The sequence below is a fragment of the Capricornis sumatraensis genome, chromosome 23 (genome assembly GCF_032405125.1).
Source record: "Capricornis sumatraensis isolate serow.1 chromosome 23, serow.2, whole genome shotgun sequence".
Classification (NCBI taxonomy): Eukaryota; Metazoa; Chordata; class Mammalia; order Artiodactyla; family Bovidae; genus Capricornis; species Capricornis sumatraensis.
Window position 1 is genome coordinate 51328532 of NC_091091.1, and position 21913 is coordinate 51350444.

Here is a 21913-nt window from a genome sequence, read left to right on the forward strand (position 1 = left end):
GAGAAGTGGAACTGGACCCGGAACCGGACCAGCCGCTGCCGGCCTGCCCGCCAGAGAGGAGAGAGCTGGGTGTTGCTCTCTGACCTGACGTCAGCCGAGACTGCACGGGGCTTCTCCCCCGGAGTGCAGGCCCAGGGAGAGCCCTCTTGACCCACCCAAAGAGAACGTACCATCAGAGCCCACAGAGAACACGGTGCAGGCCGGGAGACACCATGACCTTCCAGAGACACAGCCGAGGAAACACGAGCCACCTCTCAGCCAGTAACTGGAGTGCCCACGAAAGCAAGCAAAAATCATCACTTTCCTAAAAAGATCACAGAGTCCACAGGCTCCACAGTGCAGCAACCACAACGTTCAGAACACAATAAAACACCACAGGATATGCCAGGAAACAGGAAAAGGTGACCCACAGTCAGGATGCAAGATGGGCCAGATGCTGGGTTTAGCAGTAAATCCTTAATGCAGACATTATAATACAAAAATAAAAATGTACAAAAAGTTGAAGGAAAACATTGCTAATGAGAGAACAGATGGGGAATTTCAGCAGAGAATAAAAGGAAATAGTGCAGCAAAGAATCTGCAAAAACTGACATGAAAAAATTCTTGCTTGAGCCCAACAGCAGACTGGAGAGCAGAAAAAGTGTCAGTGAACCTGAAGTCAGATCAACAGAGATTATCCCACCAGAAGAATGCACTGAAACAGATGTTCTGAAAAATGAACAGAGCCAAGACTTCCCAGGCAGTCCAGTGGCTAAGACTTCACCTTCCAAAGTGGGAGATGTGGTTTTGATCCCTGGTTGAGGAGCTAAGAATCCAAGAAGCCTGACAGCGGAAAAGCCACAACATAAAACAGAAACAATACTGTAACAAATTCAAAAGGTTTCTAAAAACGGTCCACACAAAAAAAACTCCCAGGAGAAAATGGACAGAGCCTTAGAGGCCAGTTAAGGCGGTGTTCAATGTTGTGACTCATACTCCCCCGAAAGAGCAAGAATGAGGCAGAAGTATACTTAAAAATAAGAGCCAGTAATTCCCCAAATTTGATGAAAAGATCATCTTACATATTTGAGTATATCATCAAACCCCAAGAAAAACTTTTTTTTTTTAAGTCTCTAAGGCATCAGTTCCGTTCAGTCACTCAGTCGTTTCTGACTCTTTGTGACTGACTCATGGACTGCAGCACGCTAGGCCTCCCTGTCCATCACCAACTCCCGGAGCTTGCTCAAATCCATGTCCATCGAGTCGGTGATACCATCCCACCATCTCATCCTCTGTCGTCCCCTTCTCCCGCCTTCAATCTTTCCCAGCATCAGGGTCTTTTCAAATGAATCAGTTTTTCGCATCAGGTGGCCAAAGTATTAGAGTTTCAGCTTTAGCATCAGTCCTTCCAATGAATATTCAGGACTGATTTCCTTCAAAATGGACTGGTTGGATCTCCTTGCAGTCCAAGGGACTCTCAACAGTCTTCTCCAACACCACAGTTCAAAAGCATCAGTTCTTTGGTGCTCAGCCTTCTTCACAGTCCAGCTCTCACATCCACACGTGCTGCTGCTGCTGCTAAGTCACTTCAATCGTGTCCAACTCTCTGTACGACCCCACGGACGGCAGCCCACCAGGCTCCTCCACCCATGGGATTTTCCAGGCAAGAGTACTGGAGTGGGTTGCCATTGCCTTCTCCACAACCGTACATGACCATTGGAAAACCTGTAGCTTTGATTAGACAGACCTTTGTCAGCAAAGTAATATGCAGAATGCAGGAAGCAAAAACTAGGAGATACAAATCTGAGAACAGAAGGGGGGAGACACCTAACATACAGGAGAACCAGGCTTAAAATAACTCCTGGGTTCTTATCAGAAACCATGAAGCCCAGAAGAAAATAAAACGACCTCTTCCAAGTATTTAAAGAGAAAAGGTCTGCAAACCCAGAACCCAGCAACTGGTGAAAATAACCTTCAGAGGTGATGCTCAGGGAAAGCCAGTTTCAGGCCAACAAAAGCCAAGAGAATTCCTCACCAGCTACGCGCTACAAGCAGAAATAAAGGAGGTTGCTCGGGCTGAAATGCCCGCAGGCAGAAACCTGGATCTGAGCGTGAGCAGGAAGGGAGAGCCTGCGGGATCGCAGAGGACGCGGCAAGTATGAGAAGATTGTTTTTTCTGTAATTTTCTTTAAAAACACCACCACCAGCTGCTAAGAGCAATCCAGCACCGTGAAAGACAAGACAGCAACCACACAGCGGGGTGGACGAGGGCAGGCCGAGAGGCTTCCCTTGCTGCGCGGGAAGCACTGACCCCCCACGGACCCGGCTAAGGGGGGCGCGCGCCGCTAGCCCTCCAGCGTCGCCCTCCCACCCAGGGGTCTGGGGACAAACAAGCCAACCAAAGAAACAAACACAGCGGCAGAAACTCAGGGAGCCTCAGAGGAGGCGGGAGACAGCAGCAGAGCACGGGGGCAGGCGGACACAAACGATGGGGCTGGAGACACGTTGGAAGCTACACTGAGCCCAAAGCTCAGCTACAACCCAGCTACAAGGCAGAGAGCACCGAACTCGACTTCAGAAGAAGCCCGAGCTACACGCTATTGACAGGAGTGTGAAGAGCTGTGCTCCACACTTTAAGTCGAAAGGCCCACAGCATGAGAGTCCAAAGGATGGAAAGAGAAACACCTCAGATGGGCCCAGGTAGTCTCACTGGGTTCTGCCCACCATTTAAGGGAGAGAACACCAATATTGTGCAAACCCTTCAGAAAGCAAAGCAGAAAGAATCCTTCCCCCCTTCCCAAATCATTTAATGAAGTCGGCATGGCAAAGGCGTTACAAAACAAGAAAATCACAGGCCAACATCCTCGTGAATATACACGCAAAAACCCTTAAGCACACTAAAGGGACATCAAACCTGGCTATATAGAGAAAAGCACGTTTGCCGAGACCAGGAGGAGAAGGCAAGGTTGGTTCACTACTCAAAACCCAGTCACCATAACTCACCACATTAAACAAAAGAGAAAAGTCAGAGCTCCTTTCCATAGTTAAAGAAGCGTTCAACAGCACTCCACACCCGTCCGTGGTTAAGAAGCAACACAGCAAGTGGTCACTTACGATGTGTTCCTTCTGTCGTAGGCAATCATATCGCAATAAAGTTAATCAGAAAAAGAACTGTCAGAGGGAAAAAAGCAGGGCAACTAGACCTTATTTAAAGCAAACAAACAAATATAAAATAAAAAGATATTTTTGGAAGAAGACGTCATTAAAATTTAAAAATACACGCTTAAGAGGAAGAAAAATCAGAGAATTTGCAAAATAAAAGAGAACTAACGGCTGCATAAAATCTTCAGAGTTCCGTGGGAGTCCCTTGAGGGGTGGGGCTGCGAACGCGGGAGTTTCGAAGGGAGACCCGGGAGCCTGGGCTAGGAGCTGTCATGCAGCCCCGTGGGATTCCATAAGGAGAAACTATTTTTAAATGAGGAAAAATCCCAGATTTGAAGAGATGTAACTCTTCACAGACGAGATCCCCAAGTGCCTGCAGGAAATGAATGGTGCTGGTACTGAGGGCCACCGGCCCCAACCTCGCCAGACCACCGGCTGATGATCAGGCCCCTGGCTCCCCTGCTGGGAACCCTGCTCCAAGGGAGGGCTCACGATGGCGACAAAATCCACCCCTGATTAATCTCAGGGCTTCCCTGGTGCGGGAGACCTGAGTTCGATTCCTGGAGGGAAGATCCCCTGGAGGAGGGGATAGCAACCCACTCCAGTGTTCTTGCCTGGAGAATCCCCACGGACAGTGGAGCCTGGCAGGCTGCAGTCCACGGGGTCGCACAGAGTCGGACACGACTGAGCAACTCCGCACACAGCACAGTTAATCTCCGAAGCAGACGGGGGCGGGGCAGCCCCCCACGGCCCCTCCCTGCGGCTGGACGCCCTCCCAGGTGGCCCTCCACACCTCTCCCCTGCCGAGTCCCCATCTCGCGGCCCGTGTCCGCCAGGGGCCGTCCTGCAGCACAGTTGCCCCCGGGAGCCCCCGCCCGGGGCAGGGGAGGAGAAACGCCAAGGCCCTCCCTGCTCGCCCCTCCCACCCCTCCCACCCCTCCCCTCCCGCGCCTGCGCCCACAGCCCCTGCGCCCACCGCTGACGCCCGCCCCGCAGCCCAGCCCTTTTCCCTCGGCCCCTCTGGAGCTCAGGTGGGCGCCACCTGGGTGTCCCTGTCTGCCCCGCGGGGCCCTGCCCCTGAGCCCAGGGCACCTCCCCCACGGCCTGCGGCCTCTCGAGCCGCCACCTTTGGGGGACGCCGTGGGCTCCTGCCCTCTCTCTGGGCAGATGAGTTGGGTTTCATCCCTGCCCCGAGCCTCTGCTCCCCCGTCCCCCACCTGTCCGCCTTCTCCAGGACGTCTGCGATGCTGGTCAGCGGCTTCCGCAGGTGGTGGCGCAAGTTGTGCTGCAGCAGCGGGAGGCACGCGTTCCACTGGGTGGCGCACACCGTGTGGACGAGCCGGGGCTCGCCCAGGCGCACGGCCCGCTGCAGCGTGACGTCCAGTCTCCGCACTACGTCCAGCTGGGCCTGCACGCAGCACAGCGGCCCGGTGAGGCAGGCTGGCCCGGGCAGCCTCAGCCCACCCCCGAGCCCCGGATGGCGCAGGCGGGCCGGCCCCGGTCTGAGTCTGCCGGGTGGAAGTTGCCTACGTGATCTCTTGGAGAAGGCCCTGCCCCCGCACAGGCACTGCGTGCTGTGGCAGCGTCTGCTCTGTGAGCCCCTCTGGGCGAGGCTGCTTGCCTCCCAGTCCTGTGTATTCACAGAGCCCGTGGCCCTGCCCAGCAGACAGGGGCTGGCGGGCCTCAGCCTGTGCAACGGCCTCAGCAGGCCTCCCTCAGTGCCCTCCGGGGCTGTGGGCTCCTGCACTCAGCCGTGTCTGGGGGCCTGGCTTCTGGCTCCAGGGGGCCTGCCCTGTGCTGCTCCCAGGTCATGGGGTTTAGAGCAGGCATTGGGTTCAGACCGCGGGCTTCCTGGCTGCAAAGACGCGTCCATCAAAGCCTCGTGAACCGATTGGTGCCCCTGAAGAGCCCTCGGCCGGCAGAGGCAGAAGACACAGCCCTGCAGTCCCACAGCACCGCCTGCCGGCACCTGCAGGCAGCCAGCAGCCAGCCACAACCTCCCTCGAGAAGGGCAGTGCCGGTGAGGACAGCCCAGGTCCCGAGAGAGCGCGTGAACAGGCCCGGAGCCCCCGCTGGGCTGCTCGTCTGCTGGCAGAGCTCCTCCCAGGCCGGGCCGGGCGGGGCCGGGGCAGGGCTCACCGGAGCCGGTCCAGGGAGTGGGCACCAGGGCCCCAGAGCAACACCAGCCGCCTCATCCTGTTGCAATGCATTTTGGTCCCTTTCTCGACGGCAGGATTCTATCAGACACAGCGATCGCTGGGTTCCTTCTCTGCGGTGGCGGCCGGACCACACCCCACTGCACTGGGCAGGCAGGTTGTGGAGCTCACGCTGTCACTTTGCCATCGCGCTCACCAGCCCCCTGCCTCACAACCCCTAGTGGAACATTCTAGACAAGCCCACGGTCTCCAAGGTGGGCACCAAGGGGGCAACGCTCACCAGGGTCCTCTGACCCTGCTGCTGCCAGGCCTCAGGGCCCCCTCTTCTCCTCCTTTCCCACCTTCCCGCCAGCCTCCCAGGGGTCTCCCCTTACCCACCGCAGGGGGCCCCACCTCCCCGTGCCTGAGATGACCTCACCACTTCCCTGGAGCCCCTCAGGCCCTGCGCTAGGGCAGGGGCATGCCCGTTTGCCTGGACCTGAGTCAGGCTCGCAGAAGCCTTCGGGGGACTCGGTGTTCACCAAGGGCACGTGTTCTCAGTGCGCTGGGGGCGGGCTACTCCACACAGGCCACACGAGGGCCTGCTGGAGGCCCATCCCATCCCAGCCCCCGGCCCAGCCCCGAGAACAGGCTGTGTGAGCCCACAGGCCCGCCAGACAGGGGGTGCCCGGCAGCTGCGGGGCTGGGGCCAGGCGGGAGGATGCCAGCCGGCCTCGGCAGGGAGGAACCCACAGGCCCGCCAGACAGGTGGTGCCCGGCAGCTGCGGGGCTGGGGCCAGGCGGGAGGGTGCCAGCCGGCCTCGGCAGGGAGGGGCCGCCCGGCCCCCCGACTTCCTCCCAGAGAGGCCATGCTCACAGGGGAGACTGGGGCACAGGAGGCTGGCCCGTGCCCATCAGGGCCCCTCCTCAAACCTGGTGCCAAGTCCACGCACAAGGCCCAGGGACCTGCACAAGGGCTCAGCGTCTGCTCCAGCTCCTGGTCCACAACTTACCTCCACAGCCTCTCGAGTGTAGGTTTTAATTTTATTTTCCAGTCTTACAGCCTCCAGTTCATACTCCAGGCACTCAACTTCAATCAGCCTCGCAGGGTCCTGTGGGCACAGTAGTTGTGTAGATGGAGAGTTTTAATGAAAGCAATCACATTCACTAATGTCAGAAAACATTTCAAAATACAATTCACAGACTCGGTAGAAATTCAACAAAAAAAAAAATAGGTAATATAAATACATATATATATATATATGAAAAACTTAAAATGTTTCCAAAAGATGCAAAACTTTAAATGAGAAAGCTAGAAAAAAATTTTTTGTTTTTACTTTTCACAGTTAATTTCACTGGACATAGAACTTTTAAATAACTACACCAACTTCAGACAAATGCTGTTATGAAATCTGGACAACAATTCCTTTCACTTAACCCCCGCTGGGGTCAGGACAGGGGTCATGCTGCAGGAGGCGGGGCAGCACGGGCCTGGGGTTTCCTGGGTGGCTGGGCAGACAGGTACACAAAGCTGCTAACCTGTTTCCAAAGGGGTCCGTTTCCCACCCCTCCCTGGCCCATGTGGGCTGGTCGGCCTCCGGGTGAGCCACCTACCGGGTGAGTGGTGGTGAGGTGACAGGTCACAGGGATTCCTCTTGTTTTTTCCTCTGGTTTTTGTTTCCCCAGAAGGTTTATCATTTGAGCTCTCACGTTTTTGGTTTAGGGTGCATGTTGAGTTGGTTCCTGTCCATGGGATGAAGGGCGGCCGGTGCTCACCCTCCCTCCCCTGTCCGGCGCTGTTTTCTGGACGAGATGCTTTGTCTCCAGCAGAAGCCTCTGCACCTGGTCCAGGCTGAGGCCCCGAGTGTGCAGGTCTCTCTCCGGACCCCGTCCTGGCTGTCCGTCCGTGGGCGTCTCCACGTCCAGGCCGCCCGTGCTGAACCGCGGTGGCCCTACGCCAGGCCTGTGCGTGAGGCCGTGCCCGCCTGCTGGCGCTGCCGCGGTTCCCAGAGCTGCTCTGGGCTACTGCAGGGCCTCCGCGTCTCCCCACCAGTTTATGCTCACTCCGTCAGTTTCTGAAACACTCCCGTCAAGACTGTGATTGAATCACACTGAATCTACTGCTCCTTCTGGGGAGAACTGACATCACAATAATGCTGAGTCTTCTGACCCATATTATTATCTCTGCTTTAGACAGCAAGCACCTTTCCCAGCGCTTCACGTATCCAGGCTCTCTCTGCCTCGCGTGGCCCCCTTACTGGTCCTCCTCACCGTGCAGATCCAGATTGCTGCTGCCATCATCCTCCTTCTTGAAAAAGCTCTTGAAACTTTCCTGCAGTGAAAGTCAGGCTCTTTCAGATTTTGTATATTTTAATAAATATGTACTTTGCTTCTGATTTTCAAAGACATTTTCTCCGAATGCGAATTTTTTAGGTTGACAATTTTTTTTTTTTTTTTTGGCTGCACCATGAGGCCTGTGGGATCTTAGTTCCCCAGCCGAGGGCTGAACCTGCGCCCTCTGCACTGAAAGTGCAGTCTCAGCCTCTGAACCGGCAGGGAAGTCCCACCAGCTCCGCTTTCTCCACTTCACTATTTGGATGTTGAACTCTTAGCTCATACTGTTTCCAACAAAAAGTCTGCTGCCATTCTTTGGACAAATTTTATTTTCATTTGTTTGACTTCACTCTTCACTGTGGCATGTGAATTCTTGGCGGTGGCACATGAGCTCTGGCCCCCAGTCAGGGATCAGAGCTGCCCCTGCATCGGGAGTGGGACGTCTCAGCCCCCGGGCCACCAAGGCAGACCTCTGCTGACATTCTCTGTTCCTCAGTACATAATCTCTCCCTCTTCACAGACCATCAAATTTAGAATTCTGAGCCTTTATTCCCTAACATTTTTTCTGCTCCCCACTTAATCTCCACTCCTTCAGGGACCCCGATTACATGCACATCGGTTTGCTTGAACGCTCACGGCCAAATAACACTGCATCACACACACACGCATTTTCTTTATCCCTTCACCCAGGGACAGACACTTAGGCAGTCCGCACACCTGGCCTTTGAGAATAACGCTGCAGTGAACACGGGTCAGACACCTCTTCAAGATCTGACTTCAGTCCCTTTGGGCTCACGGCAGTGGGGTTGCTGGATCGCATAGCAGCTTTTTAAAAGAAATTTTAAGGAGCTTTACTGATTTCCACAGAGGCTGTTGCCAGTTTACATTTCCACCAACAGAGCAGCAGGGCTTCCTTTTCTTCACATCTTCACCAACACTTGCTGTCTCTCGTCTCTGGACAGCGGCCATCCCAGCAGGTGTGGGGTGAGGCTCACTGAGGTTCTGACTTTATCTCCTGATGATTAGCGGTGCTGAACACCTCTTCGTGCACCGCTTGAATACTTTCTTTAGAGAAGTGTCTATTAGGCCCTTAGCCCATTGCTTCCCACTGGAGAACGGAGGCGATGCTAATAACGGTGATTTCCTGCTGAGGCATGAGCTCCTCTACAGCTACTGAAGCCTTATCAAATGTGTGGTTTGCAGCTACTTTTCTCCGGGGGCGCAGGCCGCCTTCCCGCTGTGTCGCTGTTCCCTCTCCTGTGCAGACGGTTCTTCGAGAGCTGTAACCCTCCTCGTTTACTCCGCTCTTGTTGTCGTATTCACACAATCATGGCCCGGACCAAAGTCGGCAGGATTTTTCCCCTGTGAGTTCTTAAAGGAGTTCTACAGCCGCAGGCCTTAAAATCTGTAACCCATTTCAAGCCAACGTTTGTGGGAGGCGTGACGCAGGAGCCCGGTTCCGTCCGTCCCCACGGGGCCATTCAGCTTTCCCGGCGTCGCTTACTGAAGAGGCTACGCTTCCCCGTGGTGTTTTGGTGCCTTGTCAACCTGAGTTGGCGGCGGTGCAGCCTCGTTTCCGGGCTCTCGATTCCGCCCCGTTGCTCTCTGCATCTGCTTTCACGCCAGGACCGCGCTGCTTCGGCCACTGCAGCTGTGACTGCAGCTCACGCCGCCGCCAGTTTTCTCCTTTCTCGAGAGCTTTGGCTCTTCTGTGATTCCATACAAATCGCCCTTGTTTTCTGTTCCCGTGAGACTCGCCGCTGGAACTGATACGGCTTTCATTGAATCTGTAGGTAGTCTGGGGTAGTGTCGACATTCTAACAGTTTTCATTCTTCCAGTCCAAGAACGCGGGCTACGCTCCCATTCTGCGTCTTCGTTCATTGATCTCATTGACGTCTTCTAGCTTTCAGTGTACAAGTCTTTCCGTTCTTTGGTTAAATTTATTCTTAGGTATTGTATTGTTTTTGATGCTATTGTAAACTGTTTTGTTTTCTCTTTCAGATATTTCCTTTTTAGTGTACAGAAACACAACTGCTTTTTTGATGATGATTTTGAATCCTTCAGCTTCACTGAATTTGCTCATTAGTTCTAATAGTTTTTGATGGCGTCTTTAGAGTTTTCTCTGTATAAACAGGTCATGTCACATGTAAACAGGGACAGACTTATTTCTTCCTTTATGATTTGGATGCCTTTTATTTCTTTTTCTTGTCTGATTATTGTGGCTAGAACTTCTAGTACTGTGTTAAACAGAAGTGGCAGGAGGAGGCAGCGTCTTCTTGTTCTTGACATTAGAAGATAAGCTTTCAGCCTTTCACCATTGAGTATGTTAGCTGTGGGCTCATCACATGTGGTCTTTATTATGTGGAGGTATTTTCCTTCCACACACTTCTTGTTGAGAGTTTTTAACAGGACAGGATGTTGAATTTTGTTAAATGCTTTTCTTGCATCTATGAGATGATTGTACCTTTTACTGTTATGTATCACATGTATTGATTTGACTACGTTAAACCACCCTTGCAACTTCAGGATAAATCCCACTGGTCATGGTGTTTGATCTTTACGATATGCTGCTGAATTGAGTTTGCTGGTATTCCGCTGAGGATTTTTGCACCCGTGTTTTCCTGGGTTATTTTCTTTCTGGATTTCCTTCCTGCGTCCTATTTTCTCGTAGTTACTTTGTCTGGTTTGGTACCAGGGTGATGCTCACTTTGTAAACCAAGTTGGAGTATTCCTTTGTCTTCAACTTTTTGGAAGGATTTTGAAGGATCACCATTAACTCTTCTCTAAATGTTTGGTAGAATTCACCAGTGAAGTCATCTCATCCTGAGTGTGTGTTTCTATTTTTTTCTTGATTATTTTGGGGCACAGTTGCTTTACACTGTTGGGTTAGTTGTGCTGCACAGCAAAGTGACTCGGCTGTGTGTGCACATCCCTCCCTTTCTGGGTTTCCTCGCGGAGCACCGAGTAGAGTTCCCTGTGCGGCACCACAGGTTCTCACTAGTTGCCTCTTTTATAGTGACATCCAGGGTGTGTGTCCGTCAATCCGTCTCCCAGGTCACCCCACCCCGCCTTCCCCCTTGGGATCCACATGCTTGCTCTCTGCGTCTGCGCCTCTGTTTCTCTTTCGCAGATAAGTTTGGGTGAGTCAGTGAGTGAAGTCGCTCAGTCATGTCTGACTCTTTGCGACCCCATGGACTATAGCCCACCAGGCTCCTCCATCCATGGAATTTTCTAGGCGAGAGTACTGGAATGGGTTGCCATTTCCTTCTCCAGGGGATCTTCCTGACCCAGGGATCGAACCCGGGTCTCCCACATCACGGGCAGATGCTTTACCATCTGAGCCACCAGGGAGTCCTCAAAATACACAGGAGGTAAGTTTAATATATCATTTTTCTAGATTCCACATATATGCACTGATATATTTATTTTTCTCTTTCTGACTTACTTCACTCTGTATGAGTGTCTCCTGGTCCATCCATATCTCTAAAAATGACCCAATTTCATTCCTTTTTATGGCCAAGTAATATTCCATTGTGAGAGTTGGACTATAAAGAAAGCTGAGCACCAAAGAATTGATGCTTTTGAACTGTGGTGTTAGAGAAGACTCTTGAGAGCCCTCTGGACTGCAAGGAGGTCCAACCAGTCCATTCTAAAGGAGATCAGTCCACAGTGTTCATTGGAAGGACTGATGCTGAAGCTGAAACTCCAGTCCTTTGACCACCTGATTCGAAGAGCTGACTCATTGGAAAAGACCCTGATGCTGGGAAAGATTGAGGGCGGGAGGAGAAGGGGACGATAGATGGTTGGATGGCATCACTGACTCAATGGACATGGATTTGCTGGACTCTGGGAGTTGGTGATGGACAGGGAGGCCTGGCGTGCTGAGGTTCATGGGGTCGCAAAGAGTCGGACACACTGAGTGACTGAACTGCCCTGAACGTTGCACTGTGTACGTGTACCCCACGCCTTCTCTATCCACTTCTCTGCTGACCTTTAGGCTGCCTTCATGGCTGCAGTGGGCACTGGGATACGTGCGTCTTTTAAAATCACATTTTCTCTGCGTACATGCCCAGAAGTGGGATTGTTGGGTCACTGGGAGTTTCTTTACTTGGAGATTTTTTGATCACTGATACAACCTGCTTACTCACTGGTCTATTCAGGCTTTCTGTTTCCCCACGAGTCAGTCTTGGAGGGTTGTATGCTTCCAGGAATTTACCAGTTTCGCATAGGTTGCCCATCCTCCTGGCACATGTCACACTGGTCTCTTAAGATCCTTTTTGTCTCCGTGTTATCAGCCGTGAGGCTCCTCTTTCGTCTCCGATTTTGGTCTTCTATTTTTCCTGGTCTGGCTAATGTTTGCAGTGCTGTTTCTTCAAAAAACCCGCTGTTGGCTCCGCTGACCTTCTCTACTGGTTTTCTCATCTCTGTTTCCTTTGCTTTCGCTCTGATCTTCACCATTTCCTTCCTTCCACTAACTGCAGGCTTTGTTCTGTTTTTGTTGTTGTGGTTGTTGTTTTTCCCCTAGTTTCTTGAGGCATAAATTGAAGGTGGGAGGAGAAGGGGATGACAGAGGATGGGATGGTTGGAAAGACTGAAGGCGGGAGGAGAAGGGGACGACAGGGGATGGGATGGTTGGATGGTGTCACCCACCCGATGGACATGAGTTTGAGCAAGCTCCAGGAGTTGGTGATGGACAGGGAGGCCTGGCGTGCTGCAGTCCGTGGGGTCACAAAGGGTCTGACCCAACTGAGCGACTGAGCTGAGCTTAGCTGAGGCATACATATGGTGGTGTGCTTTCAGGCGTTCTCTTTTCTCGCGGCAGACGTCTGCTAAACGTCCCTGAGGACGGCTGTGCTGCGGCCCATAGGTTTTGGTGAGGCGTGCATGTGGCGGTTCACTTTCAGGCGTCCTTTTTTCTCGTTGCAGGCATGTCTACCGAACGCCCCTCTGAGGACGGCTGTGCTGCGGCCCATAGGTTTTGGTGAGGCGTGTTTCTGTTGTCCTATGTATCAAAATCTTCTTTTCCTTCTCGCTTCTTTTCTGGCCCGTTGCTTGTTCGGGAGTATGCTATCTGACTTCCACACTTTTGTGAAATCCTAGCTTTTGCCTCCTGTTGCCGATTTCTAGTTTCACCCCATTTCAGCCCCAAAAGACACTTAGCGTGGTTCCTGTCATCTTAAATTGGTTAAAACTTGTTTTGTGATCTAACATGATCTCCCCTGAAGAGTGAGCACTCTCCTCCTTCCGAGGTGCCGATCAGGCTCGCTCTGTTCAATCCCAAAACATCCATATTGCTCTTCTGTCTGGGCGACCCATCCACGCTGACAGTGGGCCATGACAGACCCTGCTGCTGCTGTGACGCTGCCTGTCTCTGCTCTCAGGATTGCTGGCGTCTGCGTGGTGTAGGCAGGCGCTCCAGCGCTGGGAGCGCACGCATGGACGGCGGCTGTGTTCTCTTCAATGCACTGATCCAGTTTCCACTAATCTCCTACTGGTGCAAAAACCGCACCATTTCAACCATGCGAAACGCACTTTAAAAAGGCTAGAAGGGAATTTAGCAACAACGCAACACTTCAGGCCCCCTGGCGAGGGGCTTCTGAATCCCGTGCCTGCTCTTGGCCCTTTGCGTCTGGCCCTGGGCAGGGGCGGGGCTTCCGGCCGCGACTACTTACTTTGCTGTCCATCTTCTTCAGGTCTGAGAGGCAATCAGAGGCGATCTCCCAGCATTTCAAGGTCAGAGAAAGATGGGCTAATTCAAAAAGCAAAATCATTCTGGAAACAGAAATGAAACATCATTAGGTCAACAGGAGGCAACAAGACACGTCTGCCGGCGGTGGGATAAGCCTTCAGCCTTCATTCTGGCGCACGGACAAAACGGGAGAGTAAAGGAGTCCCACGGCGAGGGCTCCCAAGCCCAGCTGCCGCGGCCCTGACAGGGGGTTTAGAGGGAGCGCCGCTGTCTCAGGGCAGGTGCAGGCGCAGCTGTGAGCCCCGCGCGTCCGCACCGCAGCCCCGGGGCGGGGAGCAGCAATGGAGGACACGTCCTCGAGGCGGACTCCTCCTACGCCTTGACCAGGTGACCAGAGCGGCCGATCAGGTCTCTGCAGAAACCAACAGGCTGGGGCTAACGTGTGCAGAGATGCAAAGACCCTGGAGGAGCGTGAGCAACTCCAAAAAGAACAAAGCGGGAGGATGAGCCCCCTGAATTCAAGGCTTAACAAAGAACTAGCGGAATCAGGGCAGTGTTCTCGGTGGGGGAGACGGGCCAGGCTTCCCAGCCTAACCCCCTCACGTCTGGACGTGGTGGTTCTCTGCTGGGTGGGGACCTGGCCTGCACGGGGTGGGTGGTGAGCAGTGTCCCCAGACACGCCAGCATCCCCTGGGAGCAAGCTGGCGTCCCTGCTCTTCCTGAGGCAGCATCGATGCCTGACTGTGGCCGGGACACACTCTCTGCCCTTGGGCAGCTCCTCCCAGCTGGGTAGGCCCATGCTCCGCCCTCCTCCAGTGATGGTGACCCAGCTTCTGCCCACTCCCGAGGGGCGGGACCACGCCAGAGGAGCCCATCAACACTACCCCTCACCTTCACCTGACGCGCAAACGGGAGCGTGCCCTTTGCTGATGCGGAAGGTGAGTGGTCACGGGGGCCTGGGGGAGGAAAACCCTCAGCTCCAGCTGGCGGGCAGGCGCCACTTTAGCTCTGGCCCCGAGTCCCCGTGCCCCTCTGGCTGCTCTGAGCTCTGCGGACACCTCTGGGTCGTCATCACAGGCCTTCCTCCGTGTGCAGCCCCCGCAGTGAGTTCCTAACTGTGTGTCATGGAGCTAGGCCTTTGTTCTCAAAGACCCTTCTGAGCTCAGAGGATACTATCCTGTATCGCGCCTCCCCTCCCCTCGTCCTTTGCAGGAAAAGGCACCTCCCTTCCCTGCATGGACAGGTGGTCCCGGCCCTCCGTCCAGCCCCACCCAGTCTGGACCACCAAGACCCTCTGGCCTTCCCAAGCCCCGCCACACGCAGCTAAGAAGAGAACCCGCCAAGGTACCCATCACTGGTTTTCAGGCCTTTTACGGCTTTAAACTCAAAGACCTTTTTTTTCCCACCCAGAGTTCCACACACTGAAGCCCAGGTGGGGAGGGGTCAGAGGGCCCCTCGATGACGCCTGGAGCCGCTGAGGCTCTGGGGCTGAGGGAGGGCCTGACCTCACAGACGGCCGCTGCGAGCGGCTGAGCCCGGACTCGGGCCAGCAGGGAACACGCGCCTTCCAGGTGCGGCAGCAGTGACAGAGCTGAACACACTGGAACCGCAGCAGAAGATGCCGTGTCCTCCTGGCCACAACCCAGAGACTGGCCGCAGGGGCGCCACAGATGCACGGGAGGGCGGGGGGTGGGCACAGAGTGCGGGGCAGGCACAGAGACTCAGGACCGCAGCAGAAGACGCTGTGTCCTCCCGGCCACAACCCAGAGACTGGCCGCAGGGGCGCCACAGATGCACGGGAGGGCGGGGGGTGGGCACAGAGTGGGGGCAGGCGCAGAGACTCAGGACCGCAGCAGAAGACGCTGTGTCCTCCCGGCCACAACCCAGAGACTGGCCGCAGGGGCGCCACAGATGCACGGGAGGGCGGGGGGTGGGCACAGAGTGGGGGCAGGCGCAGAGGGTCAGGACCGGGGCCGGGGACCCGGGTCACCGCCCACTGAGCTGGCTGCTGGGCTGGGACCTCGGGGACTCCCTGACGGCCTTAAACGTGTCTGGCCCAGCACTGGTGGGGGGTGAACATCAGCTGAAACAATTCTTATCTTAAATGAAACCCATCTGGACATCAAAAATCATCTGAAAAGCCCGAAGGAGTGAACAGAGTGCAACAGCTGGTACGTGCGCTGGAGCAGGAGCGCTCAAATCCCGAGACAGCAGAGGCTGCAGCAAGTCTCCAGTAAGACGATTCACAACCTGCTCTATAAAATCTGGGGAGAGGGAAGGACTGGAAAATTAACAGAAGGAAAAGTGTTCGCAGATACATGAATGGCCGTTCCACTCGGTCAGCAGCAGCAGGCCTGCCTGGAGGGGCACGGCCCCAGGAGGCGGGCGGGCGTCCTGGTCACTGGGTCCACTTTGTCCCCAGAGCCCTCACCCCCCGAAACCTCGGGGAGGCCGTGCCCAGGGACCAGCTGGACCTGCTCTGAGTTAGAGCGCGAGCCTGGTCAAAGAGCTGCGCTGGGCGCACCCAGACCTCTCTTTCAGCCTCCCGCTCAGCCAGCAGCTCCGGGAACTCCGCCCGGGACGGAGCTCTGAGCAGCCCCCCACCACTCGAGCAGAGAACTGATGATGGAGACCCGGGGTGGGGGGGTTGTTCTTCGGCCGCTGGGATGACTCTTCAGAAGGTGTGAGATGGTGCAATGACTGGAAAAGCACTTGTGATGGGAGGCAGCTGGACTTCTGAAAGTCCAATATGAAGTTTCATATCCCAAGCGCTGCCAAACAGTGCAACTTCAGGACAAAAAGACCAGAGAGAGAGGCCCCAGAGCCTCCACACGGCTGACGCTTGCTTGCGGAATTACGGTTACGGTGTTGTTTTCGCTTTTCTTTCATGTTTTCCTGTAGTCACCAAATGCTGCACACAGACGGGAAGCTGGAAAGACACACACTTACTTGTCCTCTCTGACTGAAGGCAACTGCTGGTGGCTGTACTGACTTAGGCATTTGTAGGTGTCCTTCAGAATTCTGCTGACGTCTTCAGGCAAGCCATTTTGATCCAGTTTTCTAGAATGCAGATTAATTTAATCAAATATCAAACAACCAAAACATCCTGTCATTTTCTTTAAGTAATTATTCTGAAACTAATTTATCTCTGAACTTGTGTCCTCCACTAACAGAAGGCCTAGGGAACACCTGCTGCTTTCTCTCCGCCGGGCTCCTGGTAACCTCTCACAGCTCTTCGGCCCGCCCCCAGTCCAGCCTCTGTCTTGCTCTGCCACTAAGAATAAGCCCTGAGGAAGCGCGCACAAGCCACACACCCAGATCCAGCCCCACACGTGCAGCCCACCCGGGAGGGAGGCGGGGTCCTTCCCACCGGCTGCGTCCAGCCCAGACAGCCGCTGCCTCCCTCTGGACAGCTGTCCTCCCCACTCACTCACACACCGGGACCGCCCCACTCACACACTCGGATCTCCTCACCGCACACACCGAGTTCTCCACCACCCTGTTCCCCACCTGCCCCAGCAGCAGGCCTCTGCCTGGTACAGTCTCTCCCCTGCACCCTCACCCGTCCCGCCAGGCTCTCGCGCACAGACCACCATCATTCTGTCAGCCTCACGGTCAAGTCTCAGGCCTCCTCCGGAAGGGCCGTCAGAGGCATCTGACATGGCCGCTGTCCCACTGTACCGCCTGAGGAGCGCACTCACTCTGGCCGCCTCTCCGGAGCCTCTCAGCAGATGGAGGCAAGGTCGGGCTTGCCCTCCAACCGGGCCGCCACTGCACACACACCCCCGCCCGGGGCACAGAGCCTCCTGGGCGTCTGTCCCCGCCCCACAACACCTACGCTTTCAGCATATTAATGTGGAAAGTGACAGACAGGCTGATAGAGCTTCTCCTCTCTTCCTGTAACTGAGGCTCGTCCATGAGCTCGTGCTGGACCTGTCATAAGATGGAACAGAATATCGCGATTTAAAGAGTCAGGGAGCGGCCAGGTACTGTGTTTAGCTATTATTTTGCAGATGTCGTTCCTTTAAAAATGGCGTTTGTAACTGACAAGCACTTTCTCGTTTCATGTGCTTTATGCTTAGTTCTGCACATATAATTCCAGTTGAATTTTATACATAAAATGAATAGGTGATGAGTGCTCTTTACACACACTGGCGCAGTAACTATTTTATGAAGTTTCTGCTAATTTGTTTTAAAAAACTCAGTGTGGTTAAAAAGGGAACGTTCAGCCACGAGGAGGGAAAGATGGTGTTTCGTCCTGTTTATGCTTGCACGCCTGTGTGTGTGTGTCTATATCCCAACGGATGGTCTCAGCTGTTTTCAGACAAAATGACTTCTTTCTGCATATGTGAATATTCTGACTCACCATCAGGGCAAATATTTCCCGGTATTTCTGCGGCACATGAGCCTTGATGAACGGCGCTGCGGTGGCACAAAACTTCGCGGCCTCGCCGCTTTCCCCAGCCTGCAGGTAGCACTCCAGGAGCTCCCTGGATGACACAGGAGCAGTCAGGCCTGGACAGTCGCATTTTCTGCCACTAAGGTCTAATGACCAGATTGCAACACGCGTGTTAAGTCACTTCCGTCGTGTCCAACTCTTTGAGACTGTGTGGACTGTACCCCACCAGCCTCCTCGGTCCATGGGACTCTCCAGGCAAGAATACTGGAGTGGGTTGCCATGCCCTCCTCCAGGGAAGCTTCCTGACCCAGGAATCAACCCGCGTCTCTTAAGTCTCCTGCGGCAGGTTCTTTACGACTAGCATAACCTGGGTTATCATATTTTATTAATTTTATGTTTTACAAACTTCAGAAAGATGCAGAAATTGGACCGCTCCTCACCCCATGCACGGTCTGGGGCTTACCTGACTGGCCCAGACCTAGAGGGCTGGGCCCCGACTCGCAAAGGGGCCGGGGCCTGTCCAGCAGTGATTCTGTGTACCTCAAACAACAGCCTTCAGAGAAAAGGCATGGTTTTACTGATTTTCTGTTAAAGCTTCCCCAAACTGCATAAAAGGTGAGAAACACCTGCAGACTCTGGGTTCCAACTTCACGGCCGGCCCTCTGGGCCTTCCCGGCACCCACGCAGTTGCTGGCCACACACAGCGTCTCCCAGATACAGGAGAGCGTCACCAAGTGCCTTTCAGCCCGCCCACCTGGCCGCCTGCTCGCTGGGACCAGCTGCTGAGCCACTCGCTGTGGCCCCACAGGGCCACCCGGCCAGCCTGGCGCGCGGGGGGCGAGCTTCCCTGGGTGGGGCGCGCGTTCCGGCTGGGCTGCCTGTTGCTACAACGTCTACTTTCCCGGTTTCTTCATTTCCTGGGTTTTGAGTAGAAGCACGCTTCCTGCGATAACGCCCGTCTGCTCGGGACACCGTGGCGCCTTGGGCAGAGTTGAGAAACTTCTGCGGACAGGGCGCCCCAAACCTGGTTCCCAGTTCAGACCAGAGAGCAGAGGGGCCGGCGGGGGCGGGGGACTCACAGCATCAGCTCTGCCTGCCACTCCTTGTCCTCCTCCTCCGTCTGGCTGAGCGCGCTCACCATCTGGGCCAGGCTGGGGACCAGGTAGTGGCGGTAGCCAGGCTTGAGAAACGGCCTCACCATCTGCCAGTAAAGCACCGACGCGTTGTACACCAGGAAGTAATACCTGCGGCGCCAAGAGGGGACAGTGAGGCCCCGGGCCTGCCCGAGGGAACCGGCTCGTGTTCAGCAGTGCGGCAGCCCCGCCCGGAGCAGCCGTGCTGCCCGCTCCAGCTCAGACCCCGCCGCGATGGAAGGGCACGGCACTGACCAGGCCCCTTCCCGAGGGCGCCCACCCCTCGGGCTCCGAGGCTCCAGAAACACCCACTGTCCTCAGAGCTTCGGCTCAGGGTCAGGCCTCGCCCCCCAGACATCCCTGCCGAGGTCCTGCGCAGAGGAGGCCGTCCACAGCAGACGCAGGGAGGGGGGACAAATAATCCCAGGGCTGACACGCAGCTCCTAGGGCTGAGTGTGTCCATCTCAGATACGCTGTGTCAACACCAGTTTGTACGCAGATTTAACAATTTCAGTAATACTTCTTTTTGATGAATATTAACTAAGCGGAAAACTGCCGGAGTTTCAGGAGAATCACCCCTCCAGACACAAGGCCTTAGGCCAGGGGGTGTACAGGACTGTGGGGGAGGGCAGGGAGGGGGCCCAGTGCCAGTCCCCCAGAGAGGACCGAAAAGGAGACTCCTAGGGACTGGCCAAGGGTGAGGCTCCCACAGGGACAGCAGACAAAGGCCGTCTGCAGGTCACAGGCTTTGCACAGGAGAGGGTGCAGCCAGGGCAGGCGGGCGTGCGTGTGGCTCCAGCGTCAGGAGACGGGCGCACACGCCAGAGCTGCGGGAAAGCACGAGCAAAAGAAGACAGAGCCTGTCCCCTGCGCAGAGCCACCTGGCAAACTCCGGCTCCAGACCCTCCAACTAGGAACGGCCGCCCCGTCGTGCCCACCTCGGTTCTCCTTTTGCAAAGCTGATCGCCTTCATATACTGAGTCACACAATTTTCAAATTCCTCCTAAAACAAAATAAAGACTGCACAGTGAGCCCCCTCCCTGAAAGCCCACCCCCTGCTCCCCCCACACCCCTCTGTGAGCAGGCATGACCACGCACTAGGGCGCAATGGTCTGAGGTCAAAAGGACACAAGCCAGACCCCGGGGCTTAGGGAAAAGCACAGATGGAAACGCAGCATCGCATTCACTGAAGATGAACCCGGTCACCCAACTCCCAGCAAAACCACGCTGGGGGTGGGGGAACTGCTGCGGGGCGAGATGTGGAATTCCGAGAATCAGAGGAACGCAGGGGAGACACAGCAGCGCCAGCAATAAGGAATTCAGCGCAGGATGGCAAGCGAGCTGCAGGATTCAGCGCAGGATGGCAAGCGAGCTGCGGGCGCACTTCGCCGTGCCAGCAGACTCGAGGTGGTGTACTCCAGGGCTCCCTCACTCAGAAGGACGGGAATCAGGAGGAACCAGCCCCCCAGGCTCAGGGCCCCCTCTCACCATGTTTTCCGTGGACTTGGGGGCACACAGCTGGGCCCTGCACAGGTGCGCCCGGCCCAGAAACTGGGTGACCGGCCCCTTCGCCTTGAAGTACATCTGGATACAGTCTTCACTCACCTCCCGCTGCCCCATCTGCGTGAGCACAGAGCCCCGGGGGAGGCTGGGAGATCGAGCAGCCCTTGGACCACCCAGCAGGGGCCCCCCCGTCTCCCGATTCCGGTGTAAACCAGGAGATCGGGGTCCCCTGAAGCTGCCTCCCTAGCAGCCCTGGGACTGATCACCTTCAGGGCCTGCTCTGCACATAAAACAAACAGGTCGGGGCTGAAGCTTTCTGTGGGGTCGAACTCAGACTTGCCCAGGTTGGCGGACTTAATCAACTGGTAAGCCCTCTTCAGAGAGTCAGCATCTACCAGGACAGGAGTGAGGAAGAGGCGGTCATCAAGCGGCCACCGCCCCGCAGAGCAGCAGTGGGGACGGTCAGGAGGCCGAGGACGGGGCTGGACTCGGGCAGGCTGGGCCCCACTGGCGCGCTCCTCTCCAGGGAGGAGCCCAGGGGCAAGGTGCCCCGAGCCCAGCCCCGAGAACCCCGCGGCAGCCCTGCGGCTCAGGCTTCGGGAGCCTGCGACGTGAGCGATTCTGAGGAACAGTTAGGAAAAACGAAAGCTTTCCTTTAAAAAGGCACCTCAGTTTGCCCAGGTCAGACACATCCTCGAAGTGCTGGCTTCAAGGGGTCACTGGATCAGGTAGGGCGGGGGTCATCAAGGTGGGGAGGGGGTCCTGGTAGGCCCCGGGGTCTCCCCAGGGGCTGGGATTCAGCGAGGCCCCGGGCCTCCCTGGGGGCGGGTGGCGGGCGGGTTCTGGGGTCTCCCGGGGGCAGGGATCCCTGGGTCCCGGGGTGTCCCCAGGGGCTGGGATCCAGCAGGTCCCGGAGTCCTCCCGGGGGTAGGGGTCAGGGGGTCTCGACCTCCCCCGCCCACCCTGCTGGCTCTCGGCGCGGGCCAGCTCCTGCGTTATGACCAGGTCCATGGCGCCGGCGTCCGAGGTGCCCACTGCCCCGAGGTCTGTTGGTTTTCTCTCTGCTGGGGCCTCGAGGTTGCCTAGCGACGGGGATGGACGCGAGACTACGGGTCGGCGGCGGGACCAAACTTGTCCCGAGGCGTACCGCGCCGGCGCCCACCAGCCCCGCGGAGAGGGCCTGGGGAGGGGCCTGGGGAGGAGCCCGGGCCGGGGCCGGGGCCGGTCGGGGGCGCCGGGCGGAGCCGAGGCCGCGCCCTCGCCGGCAGCTCCGCAGCCCTGCCTCTGCCCGCGCCCCTGGCCGGGCTGCAGACCGCAGCTGCACCCGGTCCGCGCTGGATTCTGGGGGTCCCGGTTGGGTGTCGCTGGTCCAAGATGCCTCAGCTTCCGGCCCTGGCCCTCGCCTGAGCCCCTCCCAGCCCCCCAGAAAGCGGCCCTGTTCCTCAGCGTGTTCACTCTCTTACCCTGCAGATAGTTCTGTGCCCCCGCCGCTCGCAGGGGCTGATCCGGGCCTGCGGGCGGGAAGGACACGACACCTCACCGAGTCTCTGTGTGCCCCGCCCTGCAGGGGAAGCGGGG

The 21913-nt window shown here is 56.1% G+C and overlaps 1 protein-coding gene across 1 annotated transcript in view; it reads right to left on the bottom strand.

Annotated features, from left to right (window-relative positions):
- The window catches only part of CFAP46 (cilia and flagella associated protein 46), a 102315-nt gene extending 80969 nt beyond the window's left edge, over positions 1-21346 (bottom strand). Inside the window, 11 exon segments of the mRNA XM_068961379.1 lie at positions 4359-4549; positions 6290-6388; positions 13284-13383; positions 16250-16360; positions 17139-17233; positions 17667-17790; positions 18779-18943; positions 19771-19835; positions 20321-20452; positions 20602-20726; positions 21298-21346. Coding sequence (XP_068817480.1) covers positions 4359-4549; positions 6290-6388; positions 13284-13383; positions 16250-16360; positions 17139-17233; positions 17667-17790; positions 18779-18943; positions 19771-19835; positions 20321-20452; positions 20602-20726; positions 21298-21346 — 1256 coding nt within the window.
- Between the last annotated feature and the right edge of the window lie 567 nt (positions 21347-21913).